The 18,436-nt window shown below is 43.5% G+C and overlaps 1 protein-coding gene across 1 annotated transcript in view; it reads right to left on the bottom strand.

Annotated features, from left to right (window-relative positions):
• LOC132523618 (histone-arginine methyltransferase CARM1-like) overlaps positions 1 to 18,436 on the bottom strand; it is a 263,342-nt gene that overhangs the window by 26,608 nt on the left and 218,298 nt on the right. Inside the window, exons 7-9 of the mRNA XM_060155028.1 lie at positions 16,648 to 16,738; positions 1,770 to 1,851; positions 451 to 536 (exon numbers count right to left, since the gene is read on the bottom strand). Of these exons, the coding sequence (XP_060011011.1) occupies positions 451 to 536; positions 1,770 to 1,851; positions 16,648 to 16,738 (259 nt within the window). The remainder of the gene's footprint in view (positions 1 to 450; positions 537 to 1,769; positions 1,852 to 16,647; positions 16,739 to 18,436) is intronic.

Below are 18,436 nucleotides of genomic sequence, written 5' to 3' on the forward strand. Positions count from 1 at the left end.
TGGCCTTCTGAAAGGTTCAATACTACCTCTAACACACATATTAATTCTGTGCATTTTACATAATTCTGTGTATGCAACTTACTGTTCCACTCTGCTTCATTTCTGTCATTGGTGAAGTGGGGACAAAAATAGTACCATCTGCACAGGGTTGCTGTGAGGATTAAATAAGTCATTATGTGTAAAGGGCTCAGAACAGTGTCTGGCTATGTTAGCATTAGCTACTACTATTTAATTTTTCTCATTCAATTCCTAAAGCAATCCTATGAAGGAGGCATCATTTCCCTCATTTTGCAATAAATGAAACTAGTAATTGATGGACCATTCCTGTGTGTGACTCACACCTGAAATCTCTTCCCTGTGTGAGCTGTGGAACTCTGCCCTGAAGTTTGGGGGATGGGGGGCGGGTAGAGGAGATTTTAAAAATCAAGAGCAACATTGGTTGGTACCAACCTGTGGAGATCTGCCTCTTCTGCATCCATAAAGTTTACTGTGTACTTGACTGTCCGAGCCATCAAAATCCTAATGTCAAATGTGTCCTTGGGGAAAAAAACCAAAGATACCTTTCTATCAGAATAAACTGAACTCAAACAAGATTGCAGTCTAGCTTTCCTCCTGAAATTTTAAGTCAACAAGAGTTAGAATTTAGAGGGCATGAGCTTCATGAGTATGATATTAATAATAAAAGCTCACAATTATTTCGTAAGCGCTTTATTTAGTAAGTGCTTTACTAGGTTATATCATTTAAACCTCACTAACGACTCTGGAGCAGGCATTTGGTGGTTTTTGGACCATCCAGAATTTACCTCCTCTCGACACTACGAGAAGTTCCATAGGAATTCAGTCTACCATCAGCTCCAGGTGTGGCCTCTGACCTCAGATTGGCTAACGAAGAGCATTACTTTTCCCCTGAAGACAGGAATTGGCTCACAGATGGACGCAGGACCCAAGGTAGGACAAGCAGGCTCTATCTAAACTAATTCTGGGGGTTTTGCCAAAGTTATTAGGAAAAGGCAGGCTCTCCTGTGGGACTCAGAGTTGTAAGAATCTGAAGCTGTAGCTTCTGCTGCCATCTTGCTACCATGAGGAGAGATCCTGTCTAGGAACAGAGTAAAACCAGAGGAAATGGAGATAAGTGATGAGAATAGAAAAACCAGACCATTGTGACACTGTCTGAACTCCTGCAACAGGTCCCTGAAGCAAGCTCTGTCTCCAGGCTTTGCAATATTTGAGGACCAATAATTTCATTTTAGTTTAAGCCAGTTTGAGTTGGGTTTCCTTCCACTTAAAACTGAAAGAGTTTCAGATAATGCAAACTTAAGTTGCCTAAGGTTACACAGCTAGATGGGACCACAACTGAAACCCAAATCTGTCTGACAACAAAACTCCTGTTCCAAGCTATTTATTATCCAAAGCTTCCCCTTTTATTATGCCTTGGGCCACTGGAATCAATGGGAGAATGTGAATTATTGAACAAGTATGAGGGCTGAGTATGTGCATGGGGTGAGTCAGGACAGGTGTAGAAGCAGAAGTTACTTACTGAAGGGCACACGGAAAATCTCCTTGCTTTCAACAGTATCATTCTCTGAGAATTCTCCTAATTGCTCGGGAGATCAGAGCTGGAAAACTTGAAACATAGTGCTCCAAGGAGCTCTTTCTTTGCTTCTGTGATGGCTTAGCACAGAGCCTGAGAGCACAGTGCGTCCCGGGTGCCTGAGTTAGTAAGTGAATGAATCAACAGATAAAGACATGGGAAGAAAGAACACACTTACTACTATTGGCTGTCTGAAGTATTCGTCCACCGCAGCACCCTGGAGACTGGACAGGTTAACCCCGTAGAAACACTGCTGGTACCTAAAACAGGTAGCACGAAAAATCAGCATGTATCTGTCCTGCGTCCCCAAGACCCACAGAGCTGTGATGCGCTGCGAGGCTGCCTCACTGGTCCTCTAAGTTAGCCCTGGAGCAAGTGTGAGAAAGTGTGAAGGGCAAGGGGTAGATTAGAGGAAGAAACCTCTCTAGAGAATCTGCACTTGAACTGGGGTGGGGAGAGAAGGGAGGAGGTAGCTGAGATGGAGGAAATTACTTGTGGGGAGAATACTGACAGGGATGTTTGGGGGCAGGAAGGCCTTAGGGTCCCCACCCTTGACCTCACACCACAAGGTGGCTGCCTGCTCCAGGACATGCCTTCCATGTCCCGAAATACAATTCCTTGGCCCTCTCATTATCTCAACCCAGAGCACAACTTGAGATCTCCAAAGCCTCTTGATACTCCCCCAACTGTTTTAGGAAACAGATTTCCCTTTTCTGTTCTTCCATAGCCACTGGCCTGCACCTTGCTGGCATTTGCCATGGTGGCCAACACCACTTAGAGTCACAAGTCAGTGACAGCTGTGTCTGGTGGTGGACTGGAGCTGACTCATCACTGGGCACATTTCTTCCCAATTCTGTGGTCAGGGACATCTGGACCACAGAAATGGACAAATTCTACAAGTGCTTCCTCCCCTCACTGAACCAGATGTGAAGCGTCTACCAGCACATGACTGGTGCCTGGAGCACGGCAAGAACTCCCTGCCAGCTTGGCTAATGGTCTTGGCTCTCTACAGAGATCTAGGGTGTGCATTAAGAGTGGCTTTGTTCACACTCTGCCACTGACTGACTGTGTGCAGTGGGCAAGTCACCTGAACTCTGTGCTTCCGTTTCCGTATCTCTAAAATGGGAATAATTATAAGCTGACTTTGTAGGGTTTCAGTAAGGGTTAAATGAGTTACTATAAGTAAAGCACTTTAAGCAGTGCTGTGCATTTCGTTACTACTACATAAGTGTTGGCTATTATTCTCTGAACTTCACCTTCTCAGATCAGCACTGTGCACTAGGGCAGTGCTTCCCAGTGTGACTGCGCCATAGGACTACTTGGAGAGTTTGTTAAAAATTCCAATTCCCAGGCCCAACTCCAGAAAGGCTTGGGGCCCTTATCACTAGAGGCTGAAGGCCTTTATCCCTAGATTGAAAAGAGTTTTCCCTACTAAGGGTGTGTGTGCACATGCTGTATATAGTCTGTGAATCAAATGGAAATTCAATTCATCAGTGGCTATCCTCCCACACCCCTACACCTGCTGACCTGCAGGGAAAAGAGAGAAAAAAGACATAGAATAATCATAAAAACTGGGGGCGTGCAGTTAGATTTTCAGTCAAAGTAAGCCTCTTAATCAGGAGGCGATGCCTCAGAGGCCCTCACGAGAGGCAGGGAGGCCTAATATTGTTAAGTCTACAGCTAGTCGCCAACCTGCAAGCAAAACACCATCCCCCAGAGCCTCTTACAGATCCTGAAGGGCTTATACCATTTCTCACCTCTGAGCCTTTGCCTATTTTCCCTCCTGCCTAGAATGCTCCTTTCCTTCTATTGTCCTATTAATTCCTACTCAATCTTTGTGACTCAGCTCAAATACTTCCATTTGAAAATGTAAAACCTGGTATTACAATTAAATATTCAAGTTTTAGGCATTTAAAAGCAAAAGTTATTCTTTTTCTTTCAGTGTATATTTAGCACTTAGCATGGAGCCTCGAATACGGTTAGGGCTAAAGATATCTACGTATCTATCTATGCATTTAATGAATGAACGGAGAACTTGGTGTCCTAAATGGCCTTGTGTGTGGGCACTGGTGCCAATAAGGACAATGGGGAAACAGAAAATCATTCGCCAAAGTTTCTTTGGCTTCATCTCTTGTTTCCTAATCTCCTTCCATCAAGGGCCAGAGCCAGGCTGTCCACAGGTAAAGCCAAACTGCTGTACATCACTTTATAAGTACACATTTTGAAAACAAGACTCCTATAATCCTAGAAAATGTTTGGAAACAGAACACCGTAAGTTTAGATGATCTTTTCAGTATTTAGAAAGAGAGTGGAAGTTTTCTTGGGGAAGTCAGTCATTATCACAAAATTTTTTACTGGAGGGAAGCGGGGAGAGAGAGGGAAGGGGAAGAGAGGAGAGGGGTGGGAGGGAAGAAGGGGTGAAGACAGGGAAGGGGAGAGAGGAGTGGAGGGTCAGACAGAGACAGACAACTTCCCAGAAAGCCCAGAAGGACTCAACCTTGACTGTCCTTGGGAATCCCCTAGAAAGCTTTTAAAAAGTGCTGATGCCTGGACTGCATCCCCCAAGTGGTGATTTATTTGATCTGGGGGTGCGGCCCTAGCACTTGTTTCCAAAGCTCAACAGGTGATTCTAATGCACGATCAGGGTTGAAGACGACTAAGTTAGCTGTTCTAGAATCCTGGCCAAGTAGGTGAAAGAGAAAATCCCAAAGGCAAAGACAGCCCTCCACCTGGCAGTGGCAGAGGCTGGGAACTGCTCTCTATTCTCTGTGTACTAGAGTCTTTGCATTCAACCTCAGCTCTGAGAGGGGCCCAGGATGTGCCATTCCCTTTGTGTGTTCACTGCCAATTAAAACCCAGCAGCCAAGATCAGTGTGGTGCAAACGGGCACCATTCCTGGGGCAGACGGAGAGCTGTAGGCAAAGAGCCCACTGCCTGGGTTTTAAAAACTTTCTGGCTGGACCATACTTCCATTTCTTAGAAATCTCAAATCTCCTCCTGAAATGCATCATAAAATAATGAAAGCAGATGGGAGGTGGCACCTTTCTGGGTTTCCTAAGATGCACTGCTGGGGGATGGATCAGGAAGCGAATCTGTCGACTTGGAAGCTGGGGATAAGTTCCATTGTTCTCATCGTATGTGGGTTTTATTTTCCAAGTTAGCTTATGGCCTCTTTATGAGCACATAAGGAGGAGTCTACATGCATGTTTTTCTCTTGACTTCAAATTTCAAGTGTACCTCCCTCTTCCTCTCCTCCTTCTCCACCGTAAGACAAGCAACATCTGAAAAATCCTGCAAATACAGTCCAGAAGGAAAACAATCTTACATTAGCTACACCTAAACACACCCAGAGTAGAGCAAAAGAGGCCACCCATTTACCATCCCATCAGCCTCTCCATGGTCTCCATGCAGAGCCGAGCTTGGAGAAGCATCCAGGGGAATCCTCCCTCTTGGGTCTCTTTTGTTTTTGTCTCTCCTCTAGCTCACCTTGGTCTTTTGTCCTTCCTCCTCCCACAGTGTCCTGGATCTGTCTTAGAAGGATAGTGGTACTGCCGGAGGTTCTCTTGCGAAGTTAACAGTGGGGGGTTTCTCTAACACACACACTCCTTTGTCTTGCTAATATGAACCCACACTCTCGTAGCATAACTCAGATGTTTGACTGTAATAAAAATCTTTCAGAAACTAACACAACATTGTAAATCAACTAGACTCCAATAAAAAAATTTTTTTTAAATCTTTGCTTCCTCATTCTATTCTAACAAAAAAATTCACTCATCCCCATTAAATACTTCCTTCCTTTAAAAAGGCCAAAAAAAGAGAGAGAGAAGGAAGAAAAGTTAAGGGAGGAAGGAAAATCCTATTCTGCTGTTTGACAATTAAGCAACTTTTGGGTATCTTAATGGAATATGTTCTACCAGAATTAACAACCAGTGATATGCCAACCTGAGGAGAGACATATATAACCCTAAGAACTAGGAAACAAAAACGAGGATCCAAAAACGTCACCTAAGCCGCACACGATGCTGAGGATGCAGCGTAAGAGGGTTGCTGGAATGGCCTGCTGGGAATGCCTCGCAGGAGAAGGATGCGTGCCTAGAAACAAACTGCAACTTTGTTTTATTTCTTATACATTCCTTTTATATAGCAGGACTTGAAGCTTGGCTCTTTTTAACAATTTTCTGCATCAACAGCATGCAGACATACCATTCTGTAAAGCGGTATCTATAAAGATGCTCAGCTCATTATGTCTCTGGTTTTGCTGGCTTAAACCCTAGCAAAGTGGCTTATATTTTACATGGGCTATATTTATATGCTTTTTTATTTGTAAAAATAGGGTTTTTTTAGTATAAAGGAGAAAGGGAAATGGGTGCACAGGCCTTAAAAGAAATCAAGCTTCAGACTGCCTCTTTCATTAAGAAAGGGAAAGCCTGGGATTCTGTAAAGGAATCCATGGAGCACCCCTCGGTGTACCAACATAAATCTAGACATTACTGGTTTGTATAAGAATTGGGCCTATGGAAATGGATCAGAAGAAAAAGTGGATCAGTCAAGACAACTATGGTGGACATCTTTTGTTCATTCTACCCAGCAAAGAGTTGCTCTTCTTCTGATTATGGCACCAGATTTTCTTCTGAGAGGCACTTCTTCCTCACTCTCAGTTCTTGGGGTTTGGATGGTTTGACTCTGCCCTCAGCAATAAATTCTGGCATGTAGCTGAGTTGTAGCCAATCAGTGTCTTATCTCTCTGGCCTTAATGGTGGACTCAGGGTTAAGCATGTGACCCAAGGAAAGTCAAGTCTAAGACTTTTGTTCAAACTGTTGCAACAGAGAAGTGGACGTGGAGTTATGAGTCTATAAATCTGGATTTCCTGGAAACCACATTGCTGCCATGAGGGAAGAGCCCTATCCAAGAATGGAGCTGAGCTAAGGGATAGAGAGAGACCTGGACCCAATAAGTGTCTGTGCCCTGGAAGCCATTTGTGCCTGAGAAGCTGAATCTACTCAGGCTTTTCAGATACGTTAGTCAAAAATATCCTTTTTTTTAAGCCATTTTAAAATTCTTTCTTTTGTCACTTAAAACCATAAGTGCCTTAACTAAAAAGAAAACAGTCAATAAGTGTGTGCCATTATGTGTGCTATGAATATAATTTTGATGAATAGTTTTGCCTAATTCAGGGGAGTCCTAATTCTGTGAGTACAGAACTAAAGTGCTTTAGCTTAGAGTGTATAGAACCAGGCCCAGGGATGATGAAGTGATGTCTGCTGAAGTTGAACTCTGTTTGACAATGGAGAGCTCTGATGCGAGAGGATCCAGAAACTGAAATAGTGTATCCCTGACTACACAGATCTGGATGTGTATGGGCCCAGTGGCAGAATACTATGAAAGAGCTATGAGTTTGACATAGGTTACAAAAAAGATGAATACAGAAATTGAGGCTTATTTCATGAGCAAAAGCCTGGTGAGTTCAAGAGCTGCAGACATAAAAGAGAACCAGAGGAAATATTAAGAAGAAATACTGGGTAGCTGAACGAAGGTTACAGTCCCAGGAATCACTGAATGTAAATGAAGTAAGGACAGTGGCATATGAAAGTCCAAACACAATTGTGTTGGTAGTATTCCTGCAAAAGTTCTCTGTGATACTTTGTGCATACACTTGACTTCCGACAAAAATTTGGTTGTATCTCACGGTAATTTGAAATGTTCTTATTTGGTCCATATGGTATTCCTAAGAACCAGTGACTATCAGGGCCAAATATATTTTTGGGAAAGACCAGAAGGCCTAAACTTCTAGCTATACCAAAAGAACCTTTAGTAGAAATTTCAGATGGGGGCAGAATTAGCCTAAGAACAAACCATCCAGTGCCTTTGCAGTAGAATGTAGCAGCTTGTGCATTCAGCGGAATGGATTCCCTTCAAAATAATGCTTCTCAGCAACACCATGGTCAGGGAGGCATTTAGTAGAGTCAGAGTGGAAAGGTGCAAGAAGGGAGCTCTCACTGCCCGTGGCAGAATTCTGCTTACATTCATCTTCCCTTGTCCTTTGTAAGCACAGACTTCTGATTTCTGTAAAGAACAGCTGACTATAGACCATCCACCACTAGCATCCCTGCTATCGCTCAACTCGCTCTGCCGTTGTCAAGCATGATGGGTGCGTACAGCCCACTCACAATACTCTGGAAAGGAAACTGGGAAAGGTCTTTTGGTTCCTTAAGTGGTATATCACCTTTTAAGGGTCACCTCAGATCCTCTGTCTTATCTGCCTCTGGAGTCCTCAGCCAGGTATTCTGCCCCCGCTGTGTCAAGGTATGGACTCATCTGACTCCACGTGAGCACAACCCAGCAGCGCCTCACCTCAGACCTGCACCGTGCGCTCTCCCCTCCTGCCCTGAGCATCCCTGCAGACTGTGGGGCATGAGGTGCCCTGACCCCCATTTGGTGTCCATGCATGTACAACCCCAAAGTGCAGACTACTTACTTAATGTTAGGGGTAAACAGTTGCCCAATGAGGAGTTAAAAGCCAATGGATAAATACACTTCTCTCCCATCATCTGTGTAAACTGTCCTGAGATACAGTTCATTTGACCTCTAAAGATGGTCCTGAGGGATCAAGCAATCTCTTGGTATTTGCTACCATGTGGTGGTCAGCTCAGTTATGCACTTTTGCATCATCTCTCCCTCCTTTCCTGCCTCCCTCTGTTTTCTCCTCATTCTTGTTTTACTGGGATGGCATTCGTTAATAAAGTAGCTCATGAGCTTTGCCTAAGACCCTGATTCCTGGGGAACCCAAGCTAAGACAATCAATATGGGTGTGGCCCTCGAATGTAGAATTACTGGTAAGTGCGGAGGGAAAACTCTTAGCATGTAGTTTCATCACAATTACTAACAGTCTCACTAGTGGCTAATTAGGATGCAGTAAAGGTGGAAGGTGAGGCACTGGGCTATATGGTAACTGCGTGCTTGAAGTTTTGGGGTGATGATAATTATATGGATTGAGGCTCTGAGCCTTTGGACCCCTATTAACAGAGACAAGCCTCTGTTAACAGCATTGGAAGCTTTGCAAAAAGAAGACTATTATCTCAGAGCAGTCAACTCCCAACTTAAGACATACTGTGAAATCCAGAGGGCTTCCTTAGCAGAATTTCAGGGAATTCATATCTCCTTGGTGCTCCAAGGCCTTCTGTGCAGAAAATCAGGTATAGAATTTGAGAGTTAAAAGCCACATTCTTGAAACTGGAACTGCCCCGTCTCCCCACCCCAAACAAGATAGTAAAGCAGCAACAGTGGAAGAGTTGCAAAGGATATTGGGTGTGCAACCTTGACAGATCTTACATATCACAGTTGGGGCCCTGACAGGAAGAGACTAGGGCCCTGAGACCTGGAATTAAGATAGTAGAGTGGACAAGGCAGAGAATCCTGAAAAGACCTTCCCAACTCCTCTGAATCCTTCAAACCAGCAGAAGCCTAATTCTCATCTGTCCTGTCAGAGGAGAACAGCTTCCCTTTGCCCGAAGACTGCACAACAACTCCTCTTGAAGCCTGGGCCTTGCAAGATAATCTTATTCCCCTCAAGATCTGCCTCACTGTTGTGCACTGCCTCCAGGCTAATGGTCCCTCATTGCTGTCAGGATGGTAACTCCAGCACAGCCCAAGCAGTAAGTACAATTCCTACTCCAGGAGGAGATAACTTACGTGACTAAAACATTAGAGAAGCTGGTTAATATTTTCTGCTAAGAACCAGGGAAATGGGTATTGGAGTGGACTTTAAGGGTGTTGGACTAGTGGGGGTAGAATATGTCAGCATAGGGTGCAATTCATCAACAACGGCACTCCCAGGATTCAATGTTCTAGCAGATACCACTCCTAGTAGTCTGCTGGGATGTATGTCACTTTGAAGCTCCGTCATCATGATGGCCTGCAGTTAATGAGATGGAGATTCCAGAATTTCTGCAGTATAGTATTGAGGAAGGGGTCCAAGGCTCAGAGAGGTGGAAATGCTAGACGGATTTACTGTGTAAGATGTAAGATTGTTCCACCTGACTATTCTCAGGCAAAGTCCAGGAAACTCTCCATTCATATAGGTAATGGGGAACAAACTAGTGAAAGATCTGAGGCATGCTGTCCTCAGTACATCAAAGACAGTGACGGGTGATGCTGCCATTAAATTCTGCTCCGAATGAGCATAATCTGGATGGAATTTCAGAATGTCAGAAGCAAGAAAGCAGTAACTAACCATCATAGGCTAGAATGACATAATTACTGTGCTGGACGGCAAGACTAGAGTGGCAGTCAGGGTACCTTGATCCAGAGGGACCTGTAAGTGGTTGCTAAAAGGTCCTAGTGTTACCAGACAGGTGAAATACATGCACAGTGACTAGACAGTACTCAATTTCTATAACAACAACAACAAAAATCTTGGTAGCTTACGAGCAGGATATCAGCTGTCACAATGGGAAGATTAGGTCGCTCATCCAATTTCCAGATCTAACTTAGAGATCTGGTTTATGGATCCAGTGACCACTGGCTCATGACTGAAGTGGAAACCCAGTCCCTTGAGGGAGGACTCTGCAATGCCACTGCAGGAACATATGGTAAACATTCCCCAATTCTTCTCTCTCGCAAAGCAACTATGTAGGAGAAAGGAGAATATCTAGGTTTTTTTGAGGAATGTGAGATAAGAAGTGATATTGATATGAGAAATCTTAGGATATCTCTGGTTAGTAAGGGTTTATGGAGGTAGCAAAGGAAGGTCTGACCAAGTCTATTGCACAGGGTGTCCAATGAGTTCATACCCACCATGTAGTTATTTTCCCAGTCACTGAATGTGCAACTGGGATAGACATATTCAGCATCTGTTAGAACCCTCACACTGGCCTCTGAAGAAAGGGCTATGACAGTTGTACAAGGAAAGGTCCCATCCCTTAAACTCCCCATCCCCAGGTAGGTAACACTGTTATCTTTAGTTTATAAATAAGAAACTTGGGTCTAAAAGAAATTAGATTAACTTGGCTAAGGTTTTACAGTTAGTAATTGACAGAACCAAGAATTAAACACAGTTGAATCTGGTTCTAGAGTCTGATTTATGTAGTTTTTAACTACTGCCTACTTGCCTACGCTTGCATGTTCTACAACTGTAATGAGGTAAACTAGTATCATCTCAAACTTCTTGAGAATATTTGGTTACTCCTCTTAATTGATCCTATGTATATATTTTTCTTGATATGAGAATCCATTAAAAATTGTATTTAAAAGCCTTGGTTTTAACCCCCTGAACCAATTATATATTTTCAGTACTGTCAGTAGTACCCATCACCTAAAGAAGTTTTACAGCTGAGAACGACGATTCTTCATAACTGAGCCTTACTCGCAGGAGATACTTTTCAGAATCTTAATTAATAAGGGCCGAGGAATCTTAATCAAGTAAGAAAAGGAAATTATTCATTCTGTAGGTGACTGCTACTAACATCAGAATGTAGTAAGCTTGTCTACCAAGAGTGAACCCCATGACTGGTTATTTAAAAAGGCTAAAGTTATATGCTTACTGCACACTTAAATGAATTTTAGAGTTAAGTGTATATTTGAAAGACTGTTAAGTGTAAAAAAAGTAAAATATGAAAGAAGTAGAAGGAAGCTAATACCAGACTCAGGGTGGGGAAGCTTTTTTTCAAATAAAGGAAAAGAAAGAAACTGTAAAATAAAATATTGGTAGATTACACACATAAAAGTTTTTAACTCCTTTTCTGGTAAAAACCACCACAAAGAATATTACAAGGCGAAGAGAAAATTCTGAAGAAACTACAACAAAGTCTTAATACCCTTAATATATAAAGAAATCTTATAAATAATGCATCTGTCTTCTAGTTAACAAAAATGTATTGAGCAATTATGATCATCTAGGTCAGACGATGGGGACGCAGCAGTAAATCGAATAGCCACTCTTACAGAACTTGTAGTCTCATGGGGGGAGATGGCCAAGAAATAAAACAGATAAGTAAAAGCATATACATGGCAGATGATAATAGTGCTATAGAGAAAAAGGCAGTGAGAAGTGGGATAAGGGCTTCCAGGAGGGAAGAGATTACAAGTTTTAATTGACAGATGGTCTCCCTGAGATGACGACAGGTGAGCTAAGACCTGAAGGAGGTGAGAGCGAGCCCCACTGACACCTGCGTTTCAGGCAGAGGGAAGGGCAGTGAGGTGCCAGCAGGCCTAGTATGTTCGAGGGGAAGCAGGGAGCCCAACCAATGAGGCCAGAGTGGAGAGGACAAGAGAGCAAGTAGCAGGAGATGATGTCCGAGGGACAGCAGGGTGGAACTTGATCAGGCGGAGTCTTACCATCTATCGGGAGAACTCTGGACGTTCTTATGGAGATGATCGGAAGCCAGTGGAGGGCTCTGGGTGGAAGAATAACATGACCTAATCATGTGTTACCAAGATCATGTTGGTTGTTGTTGAAAAAGAGGAAATGAGTTAGGAGGCTATTTCAAGACTGTAGTAGAAGCAGGGTTTTTTGTTTTGCTTGTTTTATGTTTGTTTTGCAGGGGTGGGCAGGGGGTGGTGGTGAAAATCAGCAGCTTGCCTTTGGATGTATTAAATTTACGATGCCTAACAGACATCCAAGGTGAGCTGTCACCAGCCACTTGGACATCCGAAGTCTATGGTTCTGGGGAGAAGTCTGGCCTGGAGTTCTAACTATGGGAGTTGTCAACATAAAGACGGTATTTAAATGAGATCAGTAAGAAAGTTATCACAGACAGAAATAGGAAGACATCTAAGAACTAACCAGGAGTCAATCCAACATCAAAGATTTGAGTCATGAGGAAGAATCAGCAAAGGAGAATTAGGGCCAATAAGGAAGGAAGAAAATCAGGCTTAGGCTCAGAAGTGAAGAGTCAAAGGCATCAAGCGGCGGTGTTGATAGTTAAGTCAGGTGAGGACTGAGGATGGGTTGTACCTGGGGATCTCATTTATTTAGCCTGTTGGTTATTCCTCAGTCTCTCAGCCCACTCCCTCAGAATACACCCAGACTCACTTTTTGCATCCCCCTGCCTCCTTTCAGCCAGCATCCACTTCTTTGCCTCTTCTAACAGAAATCAGAAATCGTGCAAGCTTTCACCACCTGTTCCTTGCATCAATACAACAGAAGGCCTTCATGCTAGTAGTCTAATGCAGAAACCCCCTTATAAAGGGACAGAAAGTAGAAACAGAGTGAAGGCTATGAATTTTGATAACTATATATTAAAAAATTTTGTGTGTGTATCTGTTGACTAAAAATAAAACCATTCAAATGCACCAGCTATCAAAGAAATACAGATTAAAAATAAATCGGCCACCATTTTTTTTGCAAATCAAACTGGCATTTAACAGAACATATCCTGTATGGGCAAGACTCAGCAGACATTCTCATATACCACTGGTGGAAGTGTTAATTGGTAAAGCTTTTCTACAGGGCAATTTGGCAACATATAAGAATAATTTTTTTTTTTTTTTTTTTTTTTTTGCAGTACGCGGGCCTCTCACTGTTGTGGCCTCTCCCGTTGCGGAGCACAGGCTCTGGATGCGCAGGCTCAGCGGCCATGGCTCATGGGCCCAGCCGCTCCGCGGCATGTGGGATCTTCCCAGACCGGGGCACGAACCCGTGTCCCCTGCATCGGCAGGCAGACTCTCAACCACTGCGCCACCAGGGAAGCCCCAGAATAATTTTTGTAAAGTTCCTTCTTCACACCTTTTGGTCCAGTGATTCTGCTTCTAGCAATTTATTGTAAGGTAATAATCAGAATGTACAAGATTTCTATAACAGGATGTTCACTTTAGCATTGTTTCCTATAGAATTTATAGAAGTCTATAAAATTCTACATTCTTGTGGAATATAGGAACAATACCTTAGTACTGTTTCTTAACAGAATGTATAGGGTTAAATTATAATTAATAATTTAATACCCAACATTGGATCTTGAGTCGATAAATTACAAGAGAGCCACAAAAGAAATACTCTGCAGCAAAATAATATCTAAAAGACCTGAGAACATGTCCACAAGGTATTAATAACGTTTTTAAAAACGTTAATAACGTTTTTAAAAACGTTAAAACGCTATAAAATGGTATTTATGGTATGAGTCTAATTTTATAAAGAAAAAGAAAAATGAGAAAGGTATCAACTAAAATCTTGATAGTAATTATTTCCATACATGTTTGAGATCACAGGAGTTTTTATCAGAAATATTTATTGAGGGCCTACCATGTGGCAGGATAGGTAGTGAACAGTGACAATATTCCAGCTCTTGCAGTGCTTACATTCTATGAGGAGGGATACGGACAATAAACAATAATAAGTAAGTCTTTTAGGAGGTGATAAGTGTTGGAGGAAAAATACAGAGCAGAAAAAGTGGGATTAGGAGTGGTATGGCTGCCACTTTAAATATGGTGGTCAGGGTAGGTCCTATTGAGAAGCCATTTAACAAAGACTTTATGGAGTTGAAGGAATTAGCCATGTGAATCTGGAGGGAAAGGTATTCCAGAGAAGGATGAGCAAATGCAAGGCCCTAAGGTGGGAGTGTGTCAGGTACGCCTGAGGATGGGCAAGGAAGTCTGGGAGGCTGGAGTGGAGTGAACACAGCAGTAGAAAATGAGGAGCCAGACTGGGGAGAACCTACTGGAGGGCTTTGGGGATGTTGGAATAGACAGGTTAAGCTACCGTAATAACTGAGATGAGAGATGACAGTGTTGTGATCAAGTGGAAACAGTAAATACAGGGAGAACTGGTCAGATTCTGGATATACAGTTGATCCTTGAACAAAAGGGGGGGTTTGTTCGTGCACCCACCCTCCACGCAGTCAAAAATGCTCTTTAGGGCTTCCCTGGTGGCGCAGTGGTTGAGAGTCCGCCTGCCGATGCAGGGGACAGGGGTTCGTGCCCAGGTCCGGGAAGATCCCACATGCCATGGAGTGGCTGGGCCTGTGAGCCATGGCTGCTGAGCCTGCGCGTCCAGAGCCTGTGCTCTGAAACAGGAGAGGCCACAACAGTGAGAGGCCTGCATACCACCCCCACCAAAAAAAAAAAAAAAAAAAATGCTCATTAACTTTACAGTCAGCCCTCTGTATCCACGGTTCCACATGCACAGATTCACACGTAGGGCTTTAGTATATATTTATTGAAAAAAGTCCGCACAGTTCAAATCTGGGTTGTTCGGGGTCAAATGTACTTTGGAAGTAAAACCAACATAATTTCTTAATGGTTTAGGTATAGGGAACAAAGAAAGAAGGCCTTCAAGATACGGAGCCTGAATGATTAGGAGGATAAAGTTGTCAGCAATTGAGGTGGAAAGACTGTGTGTAGACCAGGTGTGGGGTGGCAGTGGGGGAGATCAGGAGTTGAGCTGTGGACATGGTGCGTCTCTCCAAGGGCAGACGTCCAGGAGGCAGGTGGCTATGGAAAAGTATGGCGTTCACAGGACAAGTCTGGAGAGATACACTCGGAAATCATTAGCATAAAGATGGTATTTGAACTGTGGGAATGGGTGAGCTCATCAAGAGAGTTCTTACTACCTAGAGAGTATTAATAATCACAGTAGACTGGCTGGGCTCCCCGTCAAACATGAAAACATGTTCCATTTATTCCATTAAAAAAACTACCTTTTTTATACCTCACTTCCCTGGTCAGCCACCACCCATCTCTCTAACTCCCTTTGCAGTGAAATTCCTCAAAAGGGGTGTCTATACTCAACAGTCTCCAACTCCGCCCCCACCCCCACCCCCGCCGCCTCCTTGATTTCTCTCAAGGCATTCTGCCAAAACCATCCGTGCAGCAGATGGTACTGCTGGGAGATCACAGAAAAACTGCCTGGACAACCAACCTCCCCTGTGAAGTCTGGCATACTCTGTCACCTGAAATTCCTCTCCCTCCAACCTCTCCATTTAAGATAGAAACATTTAGGGTCAGCATGACCTTACATGACATCATCGCCCCCCTCTGTCACCACACACATACACACTAAGAGGCCATTCACCCCCACTGGAAATTCTGTGGCTTGTAGTTTCAAAATTACAGATTGAATCGAAGCCGTTAAAGGTTATGAAACTGGGGTGGGAAAGCCTATTTTGCCAGAAAAAACTGGGGAGAAAGAAAAATCATAACCCTTCGACCTCACTCATAGCACTTTGTAATGTGGGAAAGCAAAGCACTTCCTATTTCCTGCCCCTTCACCAATGGACGGCATTACACAGAGAAAGCCCTGGAAATCAACTCTGGATATTGCCGTTGGACGGTTCTGCATCCTCAGCCAGAACTGAGAAGTTTACATTTTCATTCACATCCTCACCCCCCTGCCGCTGCATGCTGTGCTCCCTCCTACGCGCCTCACATCCCCACTTGGATGGTATCTGTTCTGTTTCTCCCTCCCACAGGTCCAATATTGTCATTCTCCTCCCCTCCTTCTCCTTATAAAAACCAGTCTCAGGAAAAGAAGGCAGAAGGAATGGTGGTTGCAAACTGGCAGGAGTTTTGTGTTAGTTCTCATTTTACCAGTGGAAGAAACCAAGTCTCAGACGATGAAGTGAACTGCCCAAAGTTCAACAGCTAATTAGTAGGAAAGCTCCAAAAATTTCGGATCAACTCATATACATGAAGGTATATTGATTGATCTGCTCTCTGACAAAGGCATGTTCTAGCAGAAGCCATAGCCTTGGGCCAAAAGAATGGATGAAGGAAGTGGAAAGGGAGGAACAGCAGGCAGGGGGAGGATGCTATTATTTTAGCCTTAGGGCAGTTTTTTGGATGTTTGATTTTGCCTAACTGGCTCCCTTATTTGTCTATTTCAGCAGTCCTCAACAGGGGGTGATTTTGTCTTCCAAGGGGATGTTTGGTAATCTCTGGAGACATTTTTGGTTGCCACAACTAGGGGGAAGGTGCTACTGGCATCCAGGAAGTACATGCCAGGAAAGGTGCTAAACAGCCTACAGTGCACAGGACAGCCCCTGACCCCAGTGTATGACCCACAGTGTCAACAGTTTAAGAACTCTGGTTTACTCTGAAAGGAGGGGAAGAGAGAAGAGAACGTTACCAAAAGTTGGCTCTGGAGTGGTGTTCCAAGTACAGCTGTTCATCAGAAAAGGGGGCCAGGTGGATGTCGCCGAACGTCGGGAACATCATTCCTATTGAGCAGAAGACAATAGACTCAAAGTTGACTCCTACTGCCTTCTTACTTGAAGACCTGCCACTTGACCCGTTCCATTCTTTCATTCCATCTCAGTTATTACACAGCAGGCTAAAACGTAAACTCGCCTCAAAGCAATGATAAGAAAATCAGGCAGAAGATTAGAGGGAATATAAAAAAGAATGTCAAAGCAAGTCACAAAGCTACATTATAATAAAAGTTTAGAGTCCTAGGTGAGGCATTTAACCTGGCATATTGGCTTTCTCAGCTACTGGTTGTTTTTTTTTTTTAACATCTTTATTGGAGTATGATATTTTTTTAAAATTTATTTTATTTTTGGCTGCATTGGGTCTTCGTTGCTGCGCACGGGCTTTCTCTAGTTGCGGCCAGCAGGGGCTACTCTTTGTTGTGGTGCACAGGCTTCTCATTGCGGTGGCTTCTCTTGTTGCAGAGCACGGGCTCTAGGCTCGTGGGCTTCAGTAGTTGTGGCACGTGGGCTGAGTAGTTGTGGCTCATGGACCCTAGAGCGCAAGCTCAGCAGTTAAGGCGCACGGGCCCAGCTGCTCCACAGCATGTGGAATCTTCCCGGACCAGGGCTTGAACCTCTGTCCCCTGCATTGGCAGGCAGATTCCCAACCACTGTGCCACAAGGGAAGTCCCTGGAGTATAAATGCTTTACAATGGTGTGTTAGTTTCTGCTGTATAACAAAGTGAATCAGCTGTACATATACATATATCCCCACATCCCCTCCCTCTTGCGCCTCCCTCCCACTCTCCTTAACCCACCCCTCTAGGTGGTCACAAAGCACCGAGCTGATCTCCCTGTGCTATGCGGCTGCTTCCCACCTCAGCTACTAGTTTTTTTTCCTTTCTGTATGTCCGGTGCTTGGAATTCTGGGCACTTCTTTTATTTATTTATTTTTTCTTTTATTTATTGTAAAAACAACTTAGCTTTGAAAACAACATTCCATCATCCTATCACATTATTATTTTCATTCTTAGACTTTGTCGATGTATAATCATATCGACTATTTATCTTTTTAAGTGCTGTTAGAATCTATGCTTATGTGCAGGCTCACCATCCTCCACACTGGGAAGCCCGCAGCACTTGTGTTTTGTTCCTGACATTTGCAGTCACGGGGGGAAAAGGCAGATAACTTAGCAGGCAAACAAACACCTAGGCTGGCAGACCTGGAGTTGGGCCCTTGTGGGCAGGCAGATGTGGCGATCAGCATTATTATTCTCATCATCTAAAAAACTACAGATCTTCATCATCATCATCATCATTCTAATAATAATACCTAAAAGTTCTTGTTTATGTTAACTCTGCCTTGAACCTTTTTATGGGCTTCCCATGTATTAATTCATTTAATCCTCATAATAATATAAAGTAGCTTCTATTATTATATCCATTTTATAAATGAGAAAACTAAGGAACAGGGAAATTTAAATGATTCAGCCATAACCACAGAGCTAATAAGCGGAAGGAAAAAACCCAGGGGTGAAATCTCTTCCAACAGTCAATGGTCTCATACTTTAACGATGCTCCCCTTGATGTCCGTTAAAATAGAACAGATCATTTTAATTACGGTATTTTCAGAGGTGGTCAGAGAAAAACCACGACTGTAACATCATTCATACTTCTCCATGTACATCTCAAGCACTATTGTTAAAACAATAATGATTGCTTGGTGGT

Source organism: Lagenorhynchus albirostris, chromosome 7 (genome assembly GCF_949774975.1).
Source record: "Lagenorhynchus albirostris chromosome 7, mLagAlb1.1, whole genome shotgun sequence".
Classification (NCBI taxonomy): Eukaryota; Metazoa; Chordata; class Mammalia; order Artiodactyla; family Delphinidae; genus Lagenorhynchus; species Lagenorhynchus albirostris.